At 43.2% G+C, this 22269-nt stretch overlaps 1 protein-coding gene across 1 annotated transcript; it reads left to right on the plus strand.

Moving 5' to 3' along the window:
• Positions 1-12086: 12086 nt before the first annotated feature.
• CDCA4 (cell division cycle associated 4) lies at positions 12087-20413 on the plus strand. The gene is given in 5 exon segments (XM_074869060.1): positions 12087-12254; positions 16071-16151; positions 18008-18164; positions 18167-18285; positions 18431-20413. Coding segments are annotated over 4 exon segments (1071 nt in total). The 5' UTR covers positions 12087-12254; positions 16071-16112; the 3' UTR covers positions 19187-20413.
• Positions 20414-22269: the final 1856 nt, after the last annotated feature.

Raw genomic sequence — 22269 nt, forward strand, 5'->3', positions numbered from 1 at the left:
AGTGAATAATTTCTGGCTATGAACTACAGCTGGCCAAACTAGTTTTGGCAGACAATATATCTGATTTGTTTGTTTATTCATAAATTTTAAGTTATTTCTAAAGACTGCATGTTTTAAGTAATTGTTTGGGGTAACTCACTTATAAAACTCTATTCCTGTCTAAGAAATGCTTTCATGTTCAGTATTAAGTTTTCCTTCAAGAGGATAGTTATATAAAACAGGTGTCCTGGTTTAAACTTGGCCGGCAGCCAAACACCACCCAGCTGCTCGTTCATCCTCCCCCACCCCCAGGGAATGGAGGAGTTGGAGGGGTAAGGGTAAGAAGACTCATAGGCTGAGACAGAAAGAATTTAATAATTAAAATAAAATAAAATAAAATAAAATAAAATAAAATAAAATAAAATAAAATAGTAATAGTGATAATACAAGTACAAATGAGTAATGCACAATGTGATTGCTCACCACCTGCTGACCAATGCCCAGCCTGTTCCCAGCTAATGATCCCAGAGAAGAGAGAATCCTAAACCCACAATTCCAAAAGCCAGAGAGAGCTTCCCTATCAACCCTTATCTATATACTGAGCATGATGTTAGATGATATAGAATATTCCATTGGCCAGTTTTGGTCTGTTGTTTTGGTTGTGCTCCCACACAGCTTCTTGTGTCTGCACTAGCAGGACATGAGAAGTTGAAAAGTCCTTGATTTCTCAGCAACAACAAAAAACACCAGTACATTATCAACATTCTTCTCCTATCAAATCCCATACTGAATCCAAAACACAGCACTATTCTAGCTACTAAGGGGAAAAAAAATTAGGTCTATCCCAGACAAAACCAGAACAGCCAAATCCAGATATGAATGACTTTAGACTCTCTATGCCTGACAAAGTTTCATCTGGAGTTGGTGACTCTGTAGTTGGTCTGATTTAGTCCCTGCTATCCTGTACAACCCAATGTCAAATTTCTATTGAATAGAATATATGATATTGGATATTTGCACCAGGGATGCAGCATGGCCTCATGATGCAATCTTCCAGTGAAAGGAATGTGAACCATAAAAAGAGAAATCTGTTATCTCAAATTAGACTAATACTAATATCCTGGTAATACATGTTAGTTGGTGCCACCATGAGCTACTTGTAAGAAAGAGTAGGACCCTAAACTCATTATATCTCATCACTGTAATTCAGATCACTGACAGCTTCTAGGGTTTTACTCTCTAACTCCATCCTGTAAGAAATGCTCAGAGATAACGAAGCAAAAACCAGCCTTGCAGACAGATGGAAAGTCTGCTGAGGAGACATGATAAGGTATGTGGTAAGAATTTCACAAAACATCACATGAGTATCACCTACACGAGCAACCTCAAAAGAAGCCTTCTCAGAACCCCCCTGTGACAGAGCCCATACATTTCAGCCCATGATCACAGAGCATCCCCTGTATGTTCAAAGGTCTGTCGTGAAATATTTTCTTGAGGTAGGTTAAGAATCAAAGAGAAGAGAGATACTGTGGGAAAGGGTGTTGTACAATGTACAAAGTCCTGAAAAGCCTTGCAAACCTAAAGTCACAGATGTTCTCAACAAGTATGCAAATACCTGAGTGTTCAGAAAGCTACTTAGAAATGCATCAGCCTGTATCACAGTTCCCCATCTGTAAAATGGGACACTTCTTCCCTTGAGCATTGTCTGTCTTCTCGGTTTAAAATACAAGCCCTTGCAGGAGATACTAGAAAGAGTGAGCAGGTGTGTCGTCTGCATATTCAGAGCTTACTGCAAGGGGGCAGTGAATGGCATGGAGGCAAATATGAGGTACTAAAGCACAAATTCTAATGAGTCAGCACTTTCAGGGTCAGATTCAAAGCACTTTATTTGCTTCTATTTATGCTGGGGCATCAGAAAAAAAAAAATGAAGACTTTCATTTTAACTTTGGGTCTCCTTCTGGTACCATGGGCACTAGACCCTTGGGGACTTCACTGGGACCTTTTCTCACTGGGATATTTTGGTGTTTGGAGGTGTTTTCTTGCTTCCAAAAGGTAAGAGTAATATCCATCCAGAGTTGACTTCCAGACTGGAAATACTCAGGGCCAAGCCCTCGCAAGGCTGGTAGTACCTCTCTGGGTACAGGACTGAAAAAAATCAGTAACACTAATAGCATTTGCTGTTGCAACTTCTGTATACATTAATCCACCAGTAACAATCTCTAAAATCCTCAGTGCTTTCAGATCTACCCATGTGGACACTGCCTCTCAAGCTCTTCCCTTCCTGGCACTATTGTTGTGGGTTGGGAACCACTTTCTTAGCACCAGATTTCTGGAATGGGTCTCTGACAGTGTGAGCCTGATATGCTTGAGGCAGCAGCACTATTGCTCACCTGTTTGATTAATTTAGGGGGGTTTTTTGCCTTTCTTAAATATAGTTGAGAAGACCAGGCTCACACTACCCACTACAGGTAGTTTTTATTATGCTATGTTTGTCATTTATAGGTGACTTGACAATATGTTGGATAAAGGACATTTGATAAGGTATTAAAAAAAAATCCTGTAATTTTCCATTTAGCTGCATGTACGGTTCCTGTCTACCTCTAATCCTTTTGTTCAAATCTTTGTTCAGAATGAGGCTTACGAAAATGAACAGTCCATAGCTCTCAGTGGAATGGCACACTTAGCCGCACTGCTTGCAGTAACAGCTGTGTCCCAAAGATAACAAATGCACAAGCCCCAAACTAAACTCAGGACTGCATGCAGTAATATGCAAAGGGGAAAAAAAAATGTACATTAAATAACAAGGGAACTCAAGAGTATGACTGACTTCTTGCTTTCTTGACCATCACTGTGGGAATGGCCCATCAACAAAAGGCAGGAGATTCTAGCCAGGCCAAGTACAAATCTGAAGTTTCTATCAGAAACAAGAGAAAGGGGTCAAATGGGGAACTTCCTTTGTACACAGAGGTGTGAAGTGGATACAGACAGACTGTAACATAATAATAGAAAAGATTCGATGGGAAACGAAATGTCAGCAGGTAACGTCAGTACTCCACGAAAGCAGAATTCAAAGGCATGTGTGACTTTATAACTCAGCAAGGGGCTTTCCTTAATGAGAGGCTGAGTGGACCCTGCTTGCTTTATTCAAGGACCAGTCACTCCCTCTTCTGACCAGAAATGTTCCCCTCTCATGAGAGGGAAGAAGCTGGAAATTATATTAAGTATTTGTCTTTTTGTTTTCTTAGCATTCAGTTTCAGATACTAGAACCATTTCTTAGACAAATCCCAAGATGGGAAATAACACTGTACATGGAAAAATCCCAGAAAATACTCTTTTTTTTCTCTGGGGATACTGAAATCAATACAAATACAATATACTGAAAATACAAAGCAATCAACATGAAGTTAAACTAAAGCTGTGAAACCAGCCCTCCTCCCCTGAAGACTGTGCAAAATCAAGTGTGAATCTGAACTTTTTTTGCTGGCCCATAGTTTCAGATCATAATGACTTCAAACCTCCAGAATCTGGAGAAAAATTTTTTTTTTTTTTTTATGTAGCTTGGACACATTCTTCCATGATGTAAAGCAATATTAGTGTATAATCCTGACTTGTCTGCGCTTCAGTATCATGTCTAATTGACTAACATGAAGAAAAGCTTTTATGAAAGCAACAAGATATAATTGAATTATTCAACACATCAGTCAACTATGGGTCGTGAGTCTACTGCCTCTATTCTGAACCACGCAGCAAAAGTTTCATTTCAGAAATGACACTGAGAGGTTAATTCCCCTTTTCTATACTTCCAGCTTTTGTTTTGGTTAAATTTGTGTTTTCCAGTGTAATTCAAGCCGTGATGGCTTTTAAGTCACGGGATGATGTTTTTCGGAGGAGTTTAATGTAGTCACAAGAGGGCACCAGACTCTAGCCTATTTCTCCTGCTGGCCATGGTGGACTTCACAGTGGAAGAAAATAAAGTAGTATCGCTTATATCTTTTAAATTCGCAGCCTGTAATCATAAATTTGTAAGATTTAATGCTGCTAGGTAAAGCAGTCCGACGAGATGTGTGTGTGTGTGTATGTGCACTGATGCTTACCGCACAGATAGCTGTTGAGGCAGACACAAGGTTGGGTCACAGTGTTTATCCAGCTATAGCGAAAAAACACACAACCTTTTTCAAACGGTGTCTACAAACAGGCAGAAAAACAAGAAGCAAAAAAAACCAGAACTGAAAACAAGCAAGAAAAATCATGGGGAGAAAAAAGAGAGAGACGATTCCTTTGCATCACACAATAAAAAATGGAGGATGATGGAACTTGCCAGGATCTGTCCACGATTCCCTGGAGAGGATCTAAGTGGCAGGAGGCAAACATACCATCTAGGGTGTTCAGCCCCTGTGGTATCTAAACACCCAGCAAATTCTAAACACCTCTTTCAGGAGCCCCGCTTCACCTCCCTGCCGTGGCAAACCACTCTCCACATCATCCTGCACCACTGCTCAGTGCAGCTCCGGTGACTTTATCCCAAGTCTATTGGCATGTGGCGCGATTTGTTAGTCAGATTAAGTAAGGCCAATTAAAGATTTATTATTCCGTTAACATTAGACATGTTGAAATGATTGCCGGGAAACCACTGGCTACTGACAGAGCACCAGGAGACATGAGTTAACATTCCTTTATTGCTACAAAAGTCACAGCTGTCATTCCCATCAAGGAACAGGACCAGAGCAGAGACCAGCCTGTTACCTGCATTCACACTCATGCTTCTAACTGGGTTAACCCTTTAACCAGATAAGGCAGATAGGCATTAGCAATCATTCTCTCGGGAAAAAATATGGTAAAAATACCACATTTTTAATATGCCTTTTCACACCTTAGTTTACTTCTTATGCTGCTTTTTTGATACCCTCATTAAATTGTTATGTTCCTACTATAACGTATGATTTTTCTTATAGACTGTGTAATTCAGATAAGTCACCATCAAATCAACAGAAGCAATAATTTGTGGATACAGTACGTTTTCCAGTTTAACATATCAATTCACCAGACTCTAAAACAAAATTTGGAAACAGTCCAAACACTCCAACAAGTCATCACAGTCTTCGTCTACTCTTCCAATGAGCACAGAGGGTCATTTTAACTTGCAGATAAACTGTCAACTTCTATAACCAGCATATCTCTCTTACTGATGCATAATCTTATTCTTCTCGTTATTTATGACAGATCTAAGGAAAATCAAATTTCTCTTTCAGAAAATGTAAAACAACTAATGCTGTCAATGGCTAAAGTCTCAACCACCAGAATTAAGTTACTGCATAAGAAACTCAATGCTCTTATTTTTCTACTTTTTTCCCCTAGCTTTCACGGTCCAAATGTTTAATAACTTTAAGGCAAGCTTAAAAGTAAATAACTGACCTACATATTCTTAAAAGTTTTGTTAGCTTGAACTGTGATTTTGAATTATGATGCTCCAGTCTGCCACTACTGCAGAAATCAGTTTCCCACTGGTATTGTAATTTTTGGGGACACGGCTTCTAGAAACAGCACAGTGCCTTCCAAAAGGCTGGTTTCAAGAGCAAAACACTGTAATATCAAAAGATGCAGAACAGCAAAGGTGTAAGCCTCAAATCTGGCCTAAAAGATCTGAAAGCCACACTCTAATATATGTTCAAGGATATATGAAAAAGGAATTATTCATTAACTTCTTCAGCTTGCAACCGCTTCAGGCTATTTTGTTCTTACAGTATCTGCAGTTTTCAAAGGAAGGTAGAGCTGGTGGGGGGAAAAAGATCTTCACATGCACAGCACAAACACATTCATCAGAAACAGACTAACTCCCAAGATGAAAATATGGTACTTAGCTTGCTGCGAAGAAAGGAATACCTTGTGTAGTGACAGGCTGCACATGTTTTCTGAGCTTGTGGGTGCTATTTAATAGTAGATGCTTAGTTGCTATAGCAACTGTCATATCCTATGGTATTTATGCTTAGATATGGAACACATATTTTAAGCAGCACCAGACAACATGGCATTCAAGCGTCCAAAACGTATGTTTAAAAGAAAATCCCTGTTATGAAAGAAGTAGGTGTGTTCCTCTAGTTATTAGAAAACGTTTATAATGCAACACTTTTGCAACAACAAAACAATCCTGTCCCTCACAAACACAAAACTATCATGATGATCCAGAAGAGGGCTTAGAAGCCTTAAAATAAACTGCAAACAACATTCAGCACTTTAAAATCCATCTTTGCTGACTGCTACTGCATAATCTGGAGATTTCTGCTGTTTGGTACAGCGCATGGTGCTTTGCCACTAGAGGTTTCTATTGTAGTTTTAGTATCTCACTAGGTACCACTTTGAAAGTCTTTACTTTGTATCATCTGGGCTTCCTTCCTGCCACAGATGTCCACTACCAACACAAAGCCACATACTGGCTGTTGGCCCCTGCCTGCCAGCGTGCATACACATTATTTGTGGTTTCATGGCGGCAATTTTTTAAGCCTGCTTTGTAATCCCTTTGGCTTTTATAGTTTTGCCTATCACCCACCATGGAGAACACTTTCTCTGAATTGGCTGGCAACTGTAAATCTTGCTGAAAACATTTATTTCATTTTTATTTTGTCACATCCTGGTGGTTGAGGAGCATAAACAAATATTGTAACATGAGGGCACTTTTTCTTTCAGGTCCTTTTCACCATAAGAAGAAACTCATGGTCAGCAACTTCTACAGCTGCCTGTGAAGGCTCCTTAACTCCAACACAACCACTTTAGCCAGGCAGGCTAAAAGAGTTTGCAGACTAGTACAAGCCTAACAGCTTTTCTGTGTCCTGTTTCCACTGCATTTCCTACAGTCAAAACATATTAATACCTCTTCTTAGCAATTTATTATCAGTTCCATAAAGTTAGTAGCTGACTTGGATAAACACAGTGGTACTGGTTTTAGCTCACAGTTTCTTAGTCTGTACAAGTTCTTAAAAAGCACTTGTTTCTTAGCTCACGTCACCCCTAATCCCCCTGGCCTCCTAGGAGGTAGATCAGATACCCACAGCCATAAAACCTAAGGCCTGAGGCTGGTGGCCTGAGGCAGACAGATTTCTGCCTAAAAAGGGATTTGCTTTGCCACTGTTGCACCGACAGGCATACACCCGCCCTCCCATCACCTGTCTACCACCACTCTTCAGTTTTCTCCAGCACAAACACCCAGCTGAGCTAATACAGGCAGCCAACTGTTGCCATATTCAGACATGTATTAGCTGGTGCGTGGATTAATTGGTGCGATGAGTGCTCTGACTACGCTATTCTCATTTTGTAAGCCACTAACATTTGATGCCAGCATCATTATCGTCCAACATCAAGCTACAGTTAGCTCACAAATGCTCGCTCACTTACTATGGACGCTTTGGTTTGTTTTACAGGCATCAGATGCCTGCTTCTTTGTCCAACCCCCTCCTACAGGTAGAGTGACAGTCTTTCTTGGCTCAGAGCAGCGAAGCAGAAGCTTACCCTTGCTGACAGCTGAGCAGAACTTTCAGCTGCCTTTGGTGGTCCACACATTAACACGGTGTAATGATATGAAAACACTTTCTCTTAAATTCAGTGTGCTGTGACTGCAGACCACACGCAATGAAGCTGTATCCTGTACCTGGCTTACAGGACCCAGCTGAGCTGCTACAACAGGCTTACTTCTTAGGGAACAGCCACATTTAATTACCTTCCTCAGCCTTTCTTCCATCTGCTCCTGGATTTTTTAGGCTAGCTCTGCTGCAGGAATGTGCTTGTCTGCAGAAGCACTCAGGACTGTTTCATAATGCTGCCTATCTCAGAGGTAATCAGAATTTGCCAGGTTGGGCTTAAAGGAAACGGTACATTACAAGTGGGCCTCCTGCCCTACTCTGGAGCCAAATTAAAAAGACAAATATATCTTAAATGCTTTAATCAAACGGTAATTATGAGAGAAACAATACAGACTCTGAGCAAGTCCACGTTGTCTTTAGCAGGCAGAGGCAAGCAAGCTCTGTCCCCGTTCTGAACTGGCGGGATCACAGCCAAAACTCTTCCAAACCTCCCGCAGTCGTGCCAGTACAGCACAGAGCTTGAGCTAACACACCTTGTCTCTCAATAAGCCTCGCTAGCCAGAGCCCAGCACTGCACTGACGACAGCTCACGGCTTCCAGTTCAGGGCTGAGTCATGTCTGGTTGGCTCCAAGCGCCGGCAGTGCAAGCACACGTTTTCCTGCCTCTGACTGCACAGCCGTACTCTGAACTATTCGCCCAGCTACGTAAATCCCAGGGCCCCTAGACCAGAGACAGAAAACACTGCAGCCACGGAGGAGTGCAGAGTGGAAAACACTTCACTGTCAGCTCGATATTGGTATTTAGACAAGACTCCGTCCTACCTTGCTGAAACTGTTTCAAAGCTTAAGCAATCTCCTGACTAATTTTCCTACCCTCTTTATCTGAGGGCTTGCAAGCCACCAGTTGTGAAACTCTGTACTAAGCCTCGTACAAACACTGACTAAGAGACAGTGCCTGTCACAGCCCAAGAAACACTCCCTCAGAGAGACCTTTCCACAAGCTAGAAATAATATCAGTACAGGGATCCAGTGGAAAGTGTGGAACTTCACTCTCCACGTATTTGTTTCTTATTCACTTACAGAATGATTATCTGCATTAGCCCTTTAAAACTATTAAAACCCACTACTATTATAATCATTTGTAATCTGGAAATGCCATAGACGGGAGATCCTTTGTGCAGCTTGAAACTGCACAAAGAAACTGGAAATTCTGTCTTTTTTTTTTTTGTCTTTTAAAAGTGCAGTTTCAGCCCTGCTCCCCGCCATTGAGTTCCTATTAATTTCTGCGGTTTTATAAACACTGTCCAAGTCTAAAGCAGCCTTCCCGTCACCGCCGATGTGTGAAAGTCTGGCCAGCTCAGCAGGGGCTGAACAGCTCTGAGAAAGGAGCAGCAAAGCTCCCGAGGCATCAAGCACAGCCCAGCACAGGCTTGCTCCAGAAGGGAAGGAAGGGGGCTGGGAGGGAGGGAGCAGTGGCTGCTTTCCAGCGAGCATGGTAACGCAGGTCACACCACCCGGTACCAGCCACCGCCGGAGGAAGAGGCAGGCCGAGGCTCCCGGGAGAGCAGGCGGGCTGTGGGATGGAGAGAGCCGGAGCTGGCTGCCAGCACAGCTCCCGCAGCCGCTGCTGCTCTGCCGCGGGGGCAGCGGCACGGCTGGAGCCCATGTGCGTATGCACTCTCGCAGGTTGAAGCCGGGCCCATCCTTCATCCACGCCGAGCACAAGCTAACCACGGCCCAGCCAAGGGAAGGGGCTCAGGGTAGCAGCTCCACTGGGCTCAGCCCTCATCCTCTGGGGCAGGGGCTCCAGCTCAAGTAAGCCCCATCATGTTCTAAGGATGGATCTGCACCTTGGACCTGCTTGGAGAGGTCGAGGCGGTGCCTGCTCCTGTTAAACCAGCCCTGTACCTCCAGTTTTCACACAGAAAGCATATCCCATTCACCCTTCTTCGGCGATCACACTTTTATAAAGGCTGCCAGTGCTTTCAAATCCTCTCCGGACTGCCACTTGCTCTGAAGACTTTGATGGGTGCCAGTGGTGACCCACCTTCCTAGGAGAGATCTGCTGAGCTGGTTTGCATCATTTTCTCTCGTCACCCGTGTTAGTCATTTCATCAGCAAGCAGGTTGCTCTGCAGCATCTCACCAGGTGCGATGCCTCTCAATTGTCTAGAAGCTTTGAGTACATGTTCTGAATCACCTTTCAATTTAAAAGTCTCCTGCCATTTCTAACCAGTAATTTTTTGCCCCCTTTTTTTTTTTTGTATGCAGTTATTGTCTTCATTTCAGTTTCCCCTATCAGGTTGCTTTGCAGACGTTTCTTTCCAGTTCTGCTCCATGCTTTGTCTCTAGAACTTCAACTTAGGCATCAGTTCTGCTTTTGCTTGCAGATTATCTCAGCTGAGAAAGTTTCATGGGCTGAGGTAGCTTTCTCAATATATAAATTATTTGTTAAGGAAATTACCAGGTTTTCACCCATTCTTTTTAACTCTGGTGTTAAAATTTCATTTACTGAAACCAGTAGGAGGATGCAAAACTTCAGTGCATAGCTAAAATTTTATCATTCTCTTTATCACATCGTGGTTACAATTCAATTAAATTCTTTATATCACTATTTTAGTCCTATCAGAGATTGTTTGCTTTCTAGTAAATACTTTGAGCTGTATTGTTTTGCACAGGTCTGTCCAGATTTTTCCATTTTGACTTTGCAAGTTTTGTTTCCCACATGTGAGACGTGAGAGTTGTTTTCTCCTGAGAATAATCAAATCTTGTCATACCTCGATGAGACATAGATAGTTTCTCAGCTTTTCAGAGAAGACAGAATGCTGAGAACCTTTCACAAGTTTTCTTTCAGTGGCTTTATCAGAAACGTAGATGATGTAGTTTTTAAGCCATCAGACATCTTCTCATTTCACTGGAGCATTTATTGAGGGGAAAAAAAAGCACACAAAAAAATGTCAAGACCCTCTTATTGTATCTAAAAGGGAAAAAAAGATAAGAAGAGGGGACTATGAACCTTCAGACACAGATGACGCTATCACTAGAAAGAACAATACCAATGAACTCTTCTAGCAGTGATCCTCCAGGGAACAGCAGCCACACTGCCTCTAAAGGAAAGTCCAGAGAGGCTCAAAGGTTCTTGCAGTATTTGTTGTGGGATTACCTATTTGAATTCTTTGCAGCGAAACTAGAAGCCAAGGTCAAGCTGAACAGATCATGAAAATATCTTTGCGGTATTGTTATTTCAAAGTTTTGACTCGTATTTTTGCACCATGATGCCGTAAGCACGGTGCAAGAAACTGTAAAAAAAACCGAGGGGAAATACTGTACTTTGTAACCTGTCTCGTCCCCAAAGCAGATCTTGCTTTGCTATGGAAATGTTATTTCCTCCTGCTTTCTCTACTGCGCTCTTGTTTTACAGCCTTTTCTACCGCACCTCAGTTCCAAGCCCAGCTGATTCCCCCCCTCCCCGCTCCTGCTGTCGAGCCCACCCTCTCTCCATTTTCTGCCTCTCCTCGCTCCCCGCCCCACGGCGGCTCCGGGGGCAGCAGATCCTCCCCCCGCCCGAGCCGCAGGCCGGAGGCAGCAGCTGCCGTGCCTCTGTGGCTCCCTCCCGGCAGCCGCAGCCAGGCCAAGCCCGGCTCCCCCCGCCCTCCTTCTGGCTGCTTTGGCGACAGCCGGCACGTAGCTGCAAGACCGGGAAAGCGACCGAGAAACGCTCGGCCGGCCTAAGTACTTGCAGATGTGCAGCAGCATCGAGCTGGAAGTCACAGCCGCGTTCAAAGCTCTCGTTTGTGGGTTTTTTTTTCCGCCCAGCAGAGCGGTTGGAGCTTTTGGGACTGCGGCTTCCTGAGGGGTGCGAAGCTTCACCCCCTCCCTTCGCCCCAAGGAAGCGGCTTCCCCGTCCTCTGACTCGGAGCCCTGGGGCTGGGAGGCCAGGCCCAAACAGGAAATGCCACAAGCTTTGCTAATGGAGTCATGAGGCCTGGCACCCCCCGCGGGGCGAGCACCGGGGGCAGGGGGGGAAGCAGCGGCGAGGGCGGGCCGGCAGCGGTTGGCGCCAGTGACTCCCCGGCCCTGAGGGAAGCGGCGCCCGACGGCAGCTAGCAGCCGGGCCCAGCGGGGGTGGCGGCGGCTATCGCCCCCCGCCACTCGCGGCTCCCCGTGCGCCCCGCGGGCTTGCAGCGGGGCCAGGTCTGAACCTGTTCCCGCCGGAGCCCGTGGCCGGGAGCCCAGCCGCGCCGTGGGCCCTTGGCTGCCGTTTGAAATCGGGGCTCCGCCTCGCCCCCCCGCCTCCGCCTCCCGCCAGCCTCTCAGGGCCGAGGGGAAGGGCTCGGTCGCCATGGCAACCGCGCAGCCTCCCGTGGGCGGTGCCTGGGGGCGGGAGAGGCCGGGCGCCACAGCAACGGCGCCACCAATCGCAGTGGCGAGCGGCGCCTGCGCGGTTCGGCGACAGCCAATAGCAGCCGCCGTTCCCTTGTAGGCGTGGCTACCGGGAAAGGCCCGCCCCCAGCGGGAAGGCGGGGGCGGGGGGAGGCAGCGAGTTCCTTTGTGGGCTTTGACAATAAGATGGCGGGCGGGGAGGGGCGGGGCCAACCGTAGAGAGCGGCCCCGCCCCGTCCTCCAAGCGCGGAGCGGTCGGTGAGGCGGGAGCGGGGGCTCCTGCGCTGGCAGGCGGTGGCGACAGCAGCCGCGGCGAGGTGGTGAGTATGGTAGGCTGGGCTGGGCTGGGCTGGGCCGGGCCGGGCGCGGCGCGGGGCCTGGGGCCCGCCCGCCTCCCCCGGGGCTCCGCGTGGGGACGGCGCGGGCGGGGAGCCGGTGCCGGTGGAGCCCGCGGAGGAGGGAGCTGATTCAAAATGGCGGCGGGCCGTTTGCCGGGAGCGCGGGACGATGAGTGACCGCCGCCCGGCGCCGTTCGCGGCCACGAGCGCGCTCCTGGAGTGGTGGAGGGGGGAGGCTAAGGGAGCCCCTTTCCCCGTCGGCGCCGGGCGCTCCTCTCCTCTCCTCCGCTCGGCGCCTTCCCCCATCGCCCGCCCCGCCACCCCCGGGCACCCATCCGGCGCCGCCGCACGCCGTGGCGCCGCTGCCCGCCGCCGTGCCGTGCCGTGCCGGGGGACCTCCCCCGGCTACCCCAGCGCACGCATCGCGGCTCAACCCCGCCTCGGCCCCCGCCGCGCTCCCTCCCCAGCCTGCGTACGCCGGGGCCCCCTCCCCGCCCCGGCCGCGCCCGCCGGTCACGCCTCTCTCCCCCTCCGGCTCTGGCGGGCCGCCCCCCTGCCCGCTCAGCCCCCCCGCTCCGCCCCCAGTCTCCGTCGTCTGCGTTTCCACGAGATTTCTGCTCCTCGGACCGTCTGCCCTGGGCGTGTGGCTGCCCCAGCTTCCCAGCCTGCCCCTCCTCGGAGCTAGAGCCCCTTCCCGAAGCCCTCGTGTCCTGGAGAGGTGCCTGCCCGCCCTCGACGCCCGGGGGGTGGACCAAACCCCAGTGCTTTATAGGTGCCTTTGTCCCAGTCCGAATAGGGATGTTTCTGGCCCTATCAGCCCTTTGCTGTGTCTGCAGCCCACCTTATAACTCAGCACCACCATACGCACACATATGGATGCCTAAAGAGCAGTACCTGGCTTTCCATCTTCTTTTCACATCACACATAGCTTTGATTTCTTCCCACAGTTGTTATAAAGGACAATTTTGGAGTGGGGGCGATTAGAGTGGTAGAGGGGAGATACAGTATCTTCTTACCCTCCCAAGCTAACCATCATCATTATACTTACCTCTGTACAAAAAGAAAAACACCCTGCTTATGTGAACCTCCAGCACTGGCCTGGGTAGTTCTTGTCTGCTTTTTTGTAAAGATGAACAGTGCTAAAATTCCCTATCTTCTGTGTTACCCCAACTCTTAGGAAGTGACTTTTTCCTTTAAGTAATTAAATCTTTGGCAGCATATTACTACATGAATCTGAATTGTTTTGAGTTGATGCTCTAGTAAGAATTAGATCAGATATCAAGCACCTTATTTATAAAGCAGACTGGGAATTTGTCAATCCCAAAAGCAAAACTTTTAATGACTTACATGCTGTGCTCCCTGTGCTACTATTAAAAAAAGAAAACAACACCAGAACCCACAAAAACTCTTTTTTTTTCCCTACTATATTATGCTGCAGATAGCTCATGTCTCCTTGACAGCTTTTTTTTGTACAGCTATTTTGAACGGTGGTTAAGTTTAACACTAAATTTGGGCTCTTGACACTCGGAGAGTAGTGGAAGGGAGATGATATAGCTAGTCTAGATATTGGCTCTAGGACAGAGACAGATGCTGCTTGAAATTATCATGGAATTTTGAACACCTTGACTAAAGCAGCAGCCGTCTTGCTGTCATGTACTAAGAGGTTTTACGCAATAGCTAATACCTTTTTGACTATGTTAATATGCAAATCAATAGAGAAACATACTTACATTTTAGTTAATTAGGTTTTGAATTCAGTATTCTCTTGAGATGAGTGCTTGTTGGAGATAGTGCAGGGAAGTCCAGGGAAGGTTGTTTATTTGCAAGGTTTTAATTACATCTGATAATACCTATGAAGTTATTTTTTTGTTTTTTACTGAGAATTTAGGTTCTGAGGCACTCTCGCATGCCAGTTAATAGAATCTGAAGAAATAATTGCTCTGATGGGCATATTCTTTTAAGTTTATGGTAACAGAGGTCCACATGGTTTGTTTATTGTTCTAGGGAAGAACCTGGAATCACATGCAGCAGGTCTTATGCATTTTATATTGCATCAGAAAACAGTTTCCTTCTTTAGTATGCTAATAGATTATAGACTGGAATGGTCTGCTGAGGTCCCCTATGTCTTTTCATCCGTGGAGGTGATAACTGGAGGTGGCAACGGCTCTTTTACCAAGAACTCCTGCCTTCCCATCAACAGTCCCCTCCTGTCTGCTATTTTGGGAGGCAAACGGCCAAAGCCTCTTTCTCTAAAATTGTCAGATATCCAAAATAGCACCAGAAAATATTTTCATTTGTTCTTCTCGTGACTGCATCATCTTTATCTGTAGTTGCGGGGTTTTTTGTGCATTTTTGTTTGGTTTGTGTTCTTTTTAAACAAAGTTTATGCCCTTGTCACCTACCCTAAACTAAAAGCATATCTAGTAGGAGTTTGGGGATTCAAATAGTTACCATATACAGGCTCTCAAACAGATTGCCCTTCATTTATAGAGTGTTTTGGAAGTATACCTGGGAGGAAAAACTTCTGAACTTTTATAGGACCATAAGGTGTTTGACAGAAATAAGAAATACTTTATTGACTTGATGTTACGGTGTTTCACTGGAGCTGTAGTTGCCTCATGACCCTGTATTGAATGTTTCTGTGAGCTCAGTCTGTAAAAGAGAATGAGACTATGAGTTGGTTGAAATACAGTTTCCATGACATAACAGCATTTTAGTCTGAATATTTTGGGATCAAGTTAAAAGATTTTGGCTTGAGAGTGTTTTAGGTGGGTTTCTTTGTTGTATTTTAACAAGTATGCAGCTTCTTGAGACAAACATGTTTTCTGTCTCCCACTCCCCAAGTCGTTTGTCAACCATCTCCTTCCCCCCCAATTTTGAGAGCAAGCACTCTTCAAAAATTTTTTATTGCCAGTCACAATAGAAAACAAAAATAGATGTCCATATGCATCCTCTTGTTTCTTTTCTAGGTATGTACTTCAGTTGCAGACACTGAACTGTCTTGCATTGTACAGACATGTCTAGAAAAGTATCTGAATTGTTTTCATATTTTATCATAAAAGTTTTTGTAGCTTGTTGAAACGGAGCATTCTTTTAGGTTTCAGTAATTAAAGGCATTGTTGCGTGTGTTTGGTAGTTGTATTTGGTATATCAAATCTTGTTTTGCCTTAAATGTGTTTTAAAAACTCAGCCTTTATAGTTAAAACAATTTAATTACTGTCATTACTTTCGTTATTGTCATCTTGCAAAGTACATCTTAGTCATAAACTTTCTGTGATGGTAAAGGAAAATTCTTCCCGGTTTTGCTGTGTTTCGGTTTTGTATTTGTGCGTGCTTGCTCTCTTTCTCTAGCTGCTGCAGAGATACATGATTTTGTACAACAAAGGTGAAAACTGTATAATTTTGTGATAAAAGTAATGAAGACTTGCTTTCAGCATGCTTTTGTGCGCATTTAAATTTTACAGATGATCACTGAAGGTTTTGTTTGCTCTTTAAATGGCAAAGGTGTGGGGATAAGGGAGAGGCTGGTCCAAAGGTCAGGGCAATAGCCTGAGACTTGGACTTCAATTGGCAGTTTCCTTCTCCTGCTGCAGATTTTGGGTGTATTGTTGGACAAATCACCTTTGTGCTCTAGCTGTAAATTGGGTTTAATAGTACTATTCAAGTTTGTAGGAGTGTTGCAAGGATAGAGATACTGAAGCAACTGACAAAATATTGAGGTGTGTGTCTGAAATGGGAAACTGTTTTGTTCTGCATCTCCCGTACGTGGCTGACATCTTGCTTCCCCGTACTTGGTAGGTGGTGCTCTAACTTTTACTGTATGGACTCTTGCTCAGTAGCATGGGAGAAGAGGAAGGACTACACCAAACACAATTACTGGTATGCAATTTTTTGCTTCTTAAATGAAACCGTACTCTAGTATTTTGTGCAGTTTCAGGAACCAGGTGACAAAGAACTGTTCTTAGATGTAAGCTACTAATTTTAAGTAAATTATAGGAAAAAAAAAATCCAATGAATGCTGTGAATGGTTTACCTTTAAGACACTATTAGAAACGTTTTTTCCTCTGCTTCTACACGCCTAAAGTGTGTGTGATATATTGTGGTTTTCATGTTTTCTGCTGCTTCTGTTCTGTTAGTGTGTCTTAGAATAGTAGATGTATGAAAACCAGGTTAACATTCAATTGAAGTTTTAATTATTCCTCACAAGAACATAAGTTGAAATAAAAGAAATTACAAACTCTGCACAAAGGGCTTAATGTTTGATGACATAATCATACACAGTTGATCAGTAGTCCCAAAAGATGTCTCTAAAGGTCAAATTGCACGTGGGATGTGTGTGTTTAGAAATTACTGTACATGGAACTTTGTAGGAAAAATTAAATGGGATATCCTCCAACAGGAAGTTTGAGGAATATCTAAAAAATCTGGGAAAGGCACTATCAAGCAAAAGCTTGGGTTGTATTTAATGGGAATAATACAAATATGTTAGGTTACAGGAGAAGATTTTAAAAGCAACTTCTAAAGCATTTAATATATTGGTAATCCATGGATAGCTTTTAAGAAGTCTATGAAGAATGACCATAAGACCAAGTTCATATATTCTACGTTGTAGTCTCTGTATATTATGATTTCTAAAGAGTTTTTTACTTTCAGTGGAAAGAAATCTTGTAAGAGTTGGCAAATCCCAAAAAAAGGTTAATTTATGGATATGTACAGCAATGTAAGAAATGTTGTACAGTCAGACCAAATGTTTATCTAGCTATTGTGCTATCCCCAGGTTTTCAGAGTAGATAACTATGTAATGTATTTTGAAAGGAACAACGTTGTTGCACTTCAGTGGATTTTTAGTGACTCTGAAAAAGCTGAGAGAGAGCTCTCTGAAAATATGTGGAATGTACCATAGCAACCAGAAAAGCAAGGCAGAGGTTAGGGCTTACCAGGAGAAACGGAAAATGATAAAGACACTGCAATAGTATTTTGGTTTTATCAACTTTTAGTTGAAAAACTGTTTTGTTTGGGTCACTATGTTAAAAAAATACCCAAATATTGGGCAAACAGGAATTCTAAGGACAGAAGACTTGGAAGGGACATAACCAATGTGCATAAATGTAAAGGTCAGATACTAGCTTTCATTTGCAGCCTAATTTTTGTAAGACTAAAAGAAGTGACATCTACTACATTTAGAAAAGAAAAGTTACTTTGTATTTCAAGAGATCAGCTGCAATATCTGCGTGGGGCACTGTTGTCAAAATTAGTGCAATTCAGAAGAAGATCTGGAGGCCAGTGGTTGAAAGTCAAACCTTGGAAAATTCAGCAAGTGATTTTTAGATGTAAATAATGAGAAGCCTGGATGCACATCATTTATTTTTAGCTGGTGAACCTAAACTAGGAATATGGGAATTCTGCTTTCTTAAAGTCATCTGGGAAAGAAGTACAGAAACCCATACAGAGGATGACTCTGCCTATCTTTATTGAAATTGCACAATTCACGTCGGAATTACACAGTTCATTTACTCACATGAGTAAGGGAACTGCATATGCACCTCAGATGAATGTCTCAAGTTATATGGAACAAATCTAGATCTTACTCTCCCCGTAACCAACATAAGCTAACCTTTTCAAGTATGCTGCCCATGGTGATTTTTCATGTTACTCTGTTAGCCATGTTGATGTTCTGGAGGGGTCAAACCTTTTAAAGATGGTGTGCCAGGTTGTATTTTTATTTCCAAAATTAGAGGTTAAGCATGCCAGTAGAAACTCGGGAGGAGCGAGGAGAAACTGCCTCTCCAATAGGTGAAATACAGCCGTTGAGATGTTTGCTTCTGTGCGAAGCAGCGGCTCCTGACTTCCATCAAGTGTGGAGCTTAATGGGAGCCAGGAGCTGGGAGCCCCTGACTCTCTTCGATGCCATGACTTGTGGACCTGCTCACCCCTGGTTCCCGAGTGCCGTCTTTGGGACCCAGTCCATATGTTCCTGACCCCTGTTGTACCACAATGGCCATTCTATAACCTGGTATGACAATTCTGATGTTTCTATCTTAAAAGAATTTGCTACTTAAGATTAAAGTTTTCTGTTTTGTTTTTTAGTCTTTTTTTTTTTTTACCTCCCTCTTGAGCTGTTTACATTGTACAAGGTTTTTTTTTTTTTTTTTAAACAGGACACAATGTTCGTGCGAGGATTAAAGAGAAAATGTTTTGATGGCGAAGAAGATATTGAAGGAACTCTGGCTGGTATTAAGGCTATTCCTTCATACAATATTCAGCGACAGTCACTTTTAGATATGTCCTTGGTTAAACTTCAGCTGTGTCACATGCTGGTTGAACCTAACCTTTGTCGTTCGGTACTTATAGCCAACACAGTACGGCAGATCCAAGAGGAAATGACTCAAGATGGGACTTGGCAGATGATAAATACACAGAGTACAGGGCAGGCATCCCTGGATCGTCTCGTTTCAACAGATATCCTCTGTCGTTCATCTAGGGAACAAGCTGAGGGAAAGCATGTTCCAGGCTATAGTACTTTCAATAAAGACTTTGAGGGTGACCAGGCACAAGATAGTTCAGAAACTATGTCAACAGCCTCTTCAGTGCAAGCTCCGAGAAACCTGCAGAGCAATGTGTGGGAAATGGAGAATCCACAAGAAAATAAAGGAAACTTTCAAAAATCATTAGATCAAATATTTGAGACACTGGAGAATAAAAGTCCTAATTCTGTTGAAGATCTGTTTTCAGAAGTTGACAATTCTTACTATGATCTTGATACTATGTTAACAGGCATGATGAGCAACACAAAAATGGGACACTGTGACGGGCTTGAAACGTTTTCTTCTCCAACAACTACAGCTTCTAACTCTAATTGTAAATCTGATCTTAATGAGCTTGATCATATTGTGGAAATCCTTGTTGAATCCTGAAACTCCTCGTGTAGGAGATAAAGGTCTGTTAATGGGAAGAAAAGACTCTAGAAGGTTATTTCCACAGTTTGTTCTATCAAATCTGCACGTGTATTTTACAAATATCTATATATTATATAGATATATATTAAAAAGCACTTCATATTGCAAAATAGTGTTAACTCTTAAAGTTAACCTGCAACTTGTAGTGTAATAATCTGATTTATTGTCCATTGAACTGTAAGTACATACGGTAATTGTTTTTAAGTTTGAGGTCCAAGGCTCTTGAAATTGGGTTCCTTTTACCAATTCGGTTTAGCCTTTGATGGAGGATATGCTCAGTGAGAGGGATTCTCTCATCTTTTTCTTATACTTCTCCCAGTAAAAATGGTAATAAACATAGAGAGAAGTTGGATAACTGGTTTCCTATTTTCCTCCGGTTTCCACTTTGTTACACCACAAAACTCACCGTATCTGCTGCTTCTATTCTAAGTCGCTACATGGCTCTTAAAGAGCAGTATGCAATAGTTCCTGTTATCCGAGCTAGCTTGTTCTTTTTTTTTTTGCCTACAATTTTTACTTCAAAAATAGTTTTAAAGTGTTTATTGGTGTTTAGATTTTTCCAGGTATTTTCCTAAAATATATTTTTACTACAGATGTTATGTCAGCTGCTAACTTAGTAACTTTTGATCATATCTGCAGTTGATGTATTTTTTGAAAGATTTTCAAAAAGGGATGTTTTTTTTACCGTGAGCTACCCAATGTAGTTCAGTAAAGTGTATGTAAATGTAAATATACGATTTTATACTTTACATTAAAATGTAAGAGCTGTTTTCATGATTCTGTTTTATAGAGTAGTACTTTACTAAATTGAGAATTGTACAATTATACTTTTCATACCCCGTATACTTGAGTATCATTAGAGGAAGAGCTTTGATCCAGCTAGATACAATTACATTTAATTCATTTCAGACCATACTTTTTGTTAACTACAAACCTAAATTACGTAGGTTTTTATTTATGTGTATTTATATGTAAATGTCATCAAGTGAATTGTTTATCACTGAAGTCTACCATCAAATATTTGTTTATATGGGTTAACTCTCTTGCACTAATTACTACAAAAAGTGTTATTAGCGGCCTTTAAATATCAACTGGTATGTCATGATGTCTTGTCATAATTAATATGCTCCACTCTTACCAAGGGTTTCTTCTTGGCTTTTTTTAATAACAAAAGATAATACAACATGGGATGGTGTTCTTTTCTTCAAGTACTCACATTCGTTTTAGAGTGTATATAATTAAGCTTATTCCTATGAGATTTTTTCAGGGGAAAGGGATAGATCAAGTACAGTGTGGGATTTTGTTATAAAATGACAAATGTTTACCTTCACAAGCTGGTACTGGCAAAGAGCGCTGAACTAGCAGGGAGGTAGAGAAGAGGGAAAAGATTGATTGGTTTCTGGAATGTCTTAGCATGAGTTGTGCCAGGGGAAGACATCTGCCAGTAACTCAGTTGTTTTCTGTAGACCTGAACCAAGCAAGTTGCTAAACATGATGAGAGTACATGTCTGTGTCTGACAGACTCTGCCTTCCCACAAGTGACCTTACCTACTGCACGCTGTCTTTTTCAGATTCTCAAACCCCCAAAAACGGGAGGATGGGGGGGGGGGGGGGGGGGGAGTGTTACAGACATTCCAGTGTCACCTCCACAAAAGGAGACCACGGAGCTTATGATTTCAACAAGTGCTTTAGAAGCATCTAGTTTGGGGAAAAATGCTAAATTTTTCAAACTCAACAGCTGAATGCACATTAGCGCAGTCACATGAAACCATGCAGTTGGTGTGAGTCTTTAGTGAATTTGAAAATGTTTCTTGTATTAAACTTTGCAGGAGATAATCCGTAGTTGCTGTAGTAGTTAAACACTGCTTCCTCAGTTAAAGCTTGATTAATAACTTCATATTAAAGGATGAAGTATCATATAGACACTTGCAAGTTCAGTCCGTATGATATAGCTGGACCAAAGAAACAAGCCAATACTACATGTCTTAGTCAATAGAGAGATCACTTGTAACTGAAAGGTGTTGCAGTAGTACATCCCGCTTCAGGAGGATACAAATATTGATGTGAACTGCCATATCTCGCAGTGAAATAAGTCTGGTTTATTTGGCAGTGTTTGTTGTAGTATCAGAGATTGCTTCAAAATTATAAATCCACAGGAAATTTTCCTTCATGCTTTCCTCTGTGTGAATTGGTCCACTGAATTGCACAGCAGATGCCTTAGGGTAAAGCAGAAAGCCAGACAGTTTCAAAGTGTTATAAAGGGAACCTTAGCGTTGCGTTGAATAACTAAGTATCTTCTGTCCCTCTGGCAAAGTTCCCCAAAACTGCTCTGAACTGTGGTTGAAAACCCACAGGTTTGAACAACTGTAGGTGTTCCCCTCTGCCCCCCCTCACCCTCCATTTTTGTTAAATGGGCAAGTGCATGTTAAGATATTTTAAAAGATGCTCTCCCCCGCCTCCTTAGTGTGCATCAGTCTCTGTGTTACAGGTAGGAATTAATATAATTTGTTCATAACTCTTAAACTGTGTGTCAGATGCACGTGTGTGGTAACTGTGTATCTCACTGTTCAAAGCATCTAGCTGGGTGAGTTCCTTTACTGAGGAAGCTATGCCTCCTGAGAGCAATTTGTAGAGACTACTTGGCTTAACGGGAAAGGTATTCAGTTAGTATGCATGTATGTAGTTAAGCATTTAAACAGAAATATATATCCTGTTCAGATACCCTGTACAGATTTCCCTGTATCAATTCTGTTCTTAAAACATGCCAAATCTTCTGTGCTTTTACATGCCTGATATCTTGGCTTAGGTCTTCAGCAGATACAAGAATTTGTGTGGCTGAAACTTGCACAGTCACTGTACAGAACTGATGTGTGCCTAGAACTGGTCTGACCTTGCAAGGACCAGTCAGTGTAAAATCAGCTCGTCTCCCTACTGCTTTTTGGGGGTGTCTCAGTCTACTTCAGCTGCTCTTGCTGTGTAATGTCACTTTTGTTTAAAAAAAACAAAAGCGCTTTATCTTCTATCTCACATTGTCATTTCCT

Source organism: Strix uralensis, chromosome 4 (genome assembly GCF_047716275.1).
Source record: "Strix uralensis isolate ZFMK-TIS-50842 chromosome 4, bStrUra1, whole genome shotgun sequence".
NCBI lineage: Eukaryota > Metazoa > Chordata > Aves > Strigiformes > Strigidae > Strix > Strix uralensis.